The 2,857-nt window shown below is 61.8% G+C and overlaps 1 protein-coding gene across 1 annotated transcript in view; it reads right to left on the reverse strand.

The window, feature by feature from the left end:
• Positions 1-2,403, reverse strand: part of GNLY (granulysin) — a 3,593-nt gene extending 1,190 nt beyond the window's left edge. The window contains exons 1-4 of the mRNA XM_006764014.2: positions 2,293-2,403; positions 2,017-2,120; positions 1,340-1,441; positions 145-316 (exon numbers count right to left, since the gene is read on the reverse strand). Of these exons, the coding sequence (XP_006764077.1) occupies positions 145-316; positions 1,340-1,441; positions 2,017-2,120; positions 2,293-2,344 (430 nt within the window). The 5' untranslated portion in view covers positions 2,345-2,403. The remainder of the gene's footprint in view (positions 1-144; positions 317-1,339; positions 1,442-2,016; positions 2,121-2,292) is intronic.
• Between the last annotated feature and the right edge of the window lie 454 nt (positions 2,404-2,857).

Below are 2,857 nucleotides of genomic sequence, written 5' to 3' on the forward strand. Positions count from 1 at the left end.
TGAGAGTGTGTGTGTGAGTGAGTGTGTGTGTGAGAGAGAGAGTGTGTGGGTGTGTGTGTGTGTGTGAGGGAGTGTGTGTGTGAGAGTGTGTTTAGCCCATGTCACGCCTGCTGGGGGAGGCCCTGCTGTCACCTCTGCACTCACCTGCCTGGGGCTTGCATATGCGGATGTCCACACAGACTTCCCGGGCCCCTTTGCCAGCCATGATGTCCGCGGAGATGCGCTGAAGAGACTTCCTCATGGTGCGCTTGCAGACGCCTCTCAGGAAGCTTTTCACCTTGCTGCACACGCGGGACGCAGCCTGGGCGATGGTGTCCTGCAGTGGCAGCGTCACGGTGGGACACGGGAGCCAAAGGAGCCCTGCCCAGCTCTGCCACCCTGCAGGCCCCGGCAGCTCTGGGCCCTGGGCAGCGCTGGGTGGGAGGAGCTGGTGCCAGGTGGCCATGGGAGCAGGGACTGGAGAGACGGCCCGGCTCCCACTCCCAGTCCCCAGGCTCTGGCCAAAGCCTGGCCAGTAGGGGCTCTTGAGAGAAGGCTATTGGCCCTGCAGGGTCGCAGCCCCCTGTCCCGCTGCCCCCTGGCTTCTGAGTGGAGAATGGTGCCATGGCTGCCAGACCCACATTAAAGGCTCTGCCCATGTGGCCTCCTGGGTCAGGGCCTGGCTGGTTCTCCACCGACAGGGGGTGTGTGGGAAGGTCAGGAGGCGATCAGAGCTTGAAGCCGTGGCACCTTTGATTTTAAAGTGTCTTGTTCTGCCATCCCCATGGAGAAACACACATCTGCTACCCAGGCCTGAGGGTGGGCCCGGCTGTGCCAACATGCTCAGCGGGTTGGAGGGAGACCATGGTTCTTGGTTGTGACACATCCACCTGTTAGGCATTTATTCAGTGCCCGTCGGGTTCGGGGCGTGCATACACACACACACACACACACACACAATCCACCTATTAGGCATTTATTCAGCCCCCCACCCCCTTCTGCTCCTGTAAGGGCGTAGGCAACTTGCCCAGTGGGAACGATTGTCCATCTCATTCCACAGATGAGAACACAGAGCCCGGGGTTCGTGACTCCTCAGCCCATGCAGCCAGTGGCAGATCTGGGATTTACCGGGCTGACTTGGGCCCTGGAACCCGCCTCCCAAAGCTCTGCTCTGAGAACTGCCCGGAACCATGGCCGCTCCTCCTCCCACATCCACACTCCCAGAGTGTCATGACTTCCCGGGTTTCTCTGAGGTCCATCCACAGACGCTCGAGGGGCCCAGGATCCCTGCTGGGAGCCCAGGGAGATCGGTCCAGGCTGCCCCATCCCTGAACAGCAGCCCAGGCCCCACAAGCCTCACCTCGTCAGGCTGCTCTCCCACCATGTCCATCAGCTTCTGGATTATCCACTGGCACAGCCGACAGGTGATGCCCTTCCCCTCCCTTGTGGTCGGCAGGTCACCCTGACAAGAAAGGAAGACCCTCAAGGCGTCTCCCACACACACCCAGCCAGCAGGTTCATCTATGACCTTTCTGCCCTAAGGGCCTGAACCAGGCTGGCCGGCCCTTGCCCACCCCCCTGAGAGATCCCAGGACAACATCTCTGCCAGCCTACATGTACCCCTCTCCTGCTCTCCTGTCAGACCCCAGAGGACCCTCTTGGAAATGTCAGGAAAGGAAGGCCCTCGAGGCGTCTCCCACACACGCCCAGGCCAGCAGGTTCATCTATGATCTTTCTGTCCTAAGGGCCTGAACCAGGCTGGCCGGCCCTTGCCCACCCCCCTGAGAGACCCCAGGACAACATCTCTGCCAGCCTGCATGTACCCCTCTCCTGCTCTCCTGTCAGACCCCAGAGGGCCCTCTTGGGGAGGACCTAGCAGACCAATGTAGCACCAGCACCCCCAAGCCTAGGTATGAGCCAAAGCAGCTCAACCTCCCCTCCCGCTCCCTGCTCCTCAGAGACCCCCAGCCCTTGCCCCTGGCATTGTCCCTGGAGGAGAAAGAGGAGTGTCTGAGGAGGTGAGCAGGAACCCGGTACCTGGGGGCCCCTCTGGACCAGACACGGGAAGAACTGCTCTCCACCTCCCTGGGGGGCCATCGCCAGGTCAGAGCACTCAGGGGTCACACCAGAAAAGGCCAGACCTGGGGAAGAAACAGCAGAGTCACTCCTTCCCACGGGCTGCCTCTCCCATCGGCCAGGTCACTGACAAGCTGGGCTGGACCTGGTTCTGAGGGAAAGGCCTCCGTGATGATGGCAAGAAAGCTGGGGAGGGGCGGGGAGCCATGGGGATCCACACTGAGGGGCTGTCCTTACCTGGGGAGCCCAGGAGCGCCGAGGCAAGGAGCAGGACGACCCAGGAGGCCATGGTGGGCAGCTGCCCAGGCAGTTCCCACGCCCCGTTTTATAGAGGCTGGGAGCCCTGCAGTCTGACCTTGCCGGGTCCTTCCTCTCTGATAGGTCACCTCCCCACGTCACAGGGTTTACCACAAACACCGATTTGGGGAGAAGAGGGGGAGTAGCGGTACCTCGGGTGGAGGGGGGTTCCATGCTCCCTATCATCCCCCCACACACAGACTAGAACTTTCTGAGCTGAGTGGGTGGGGAGACTATACCCCAGCTTCCACCTCCTTTGGGGTCTTTCTCCTCCGACTGCAGAGATGGGAGAGGCACCTGCCAGGACCCTCCCTGCAGCACATCCCACCCAGGCCACTCAGGGCCATCGCTAAGGAGCCCGTCCAGCCACTGCCCAGGAGGCCCAGCCAGGCTGAGTCCTCACCGCAGCGCAGCCTCCTTGTCTAGAACACGGCCCTTTCCTGAGCCCTGCAGGGCCTCCACTCAGCTTCTGTGAGCGGACAGGGATGGAGTCCCTTTTGCTCTC

This window comes from Myotis davidii, unplaced genomic scaffold (assembly GCF_000327345.1).
Source record: "Myotis davidii unplaced genomic scaffold, ASM32734v1 scaffold339, whole genome shotgun sequence".
Lineage (NCBI taxonomy): Eukaryota > Metazoa > Chordata > Mammalia > Chiroptera > Vespertilionidae > Myotis > Myotis davidii.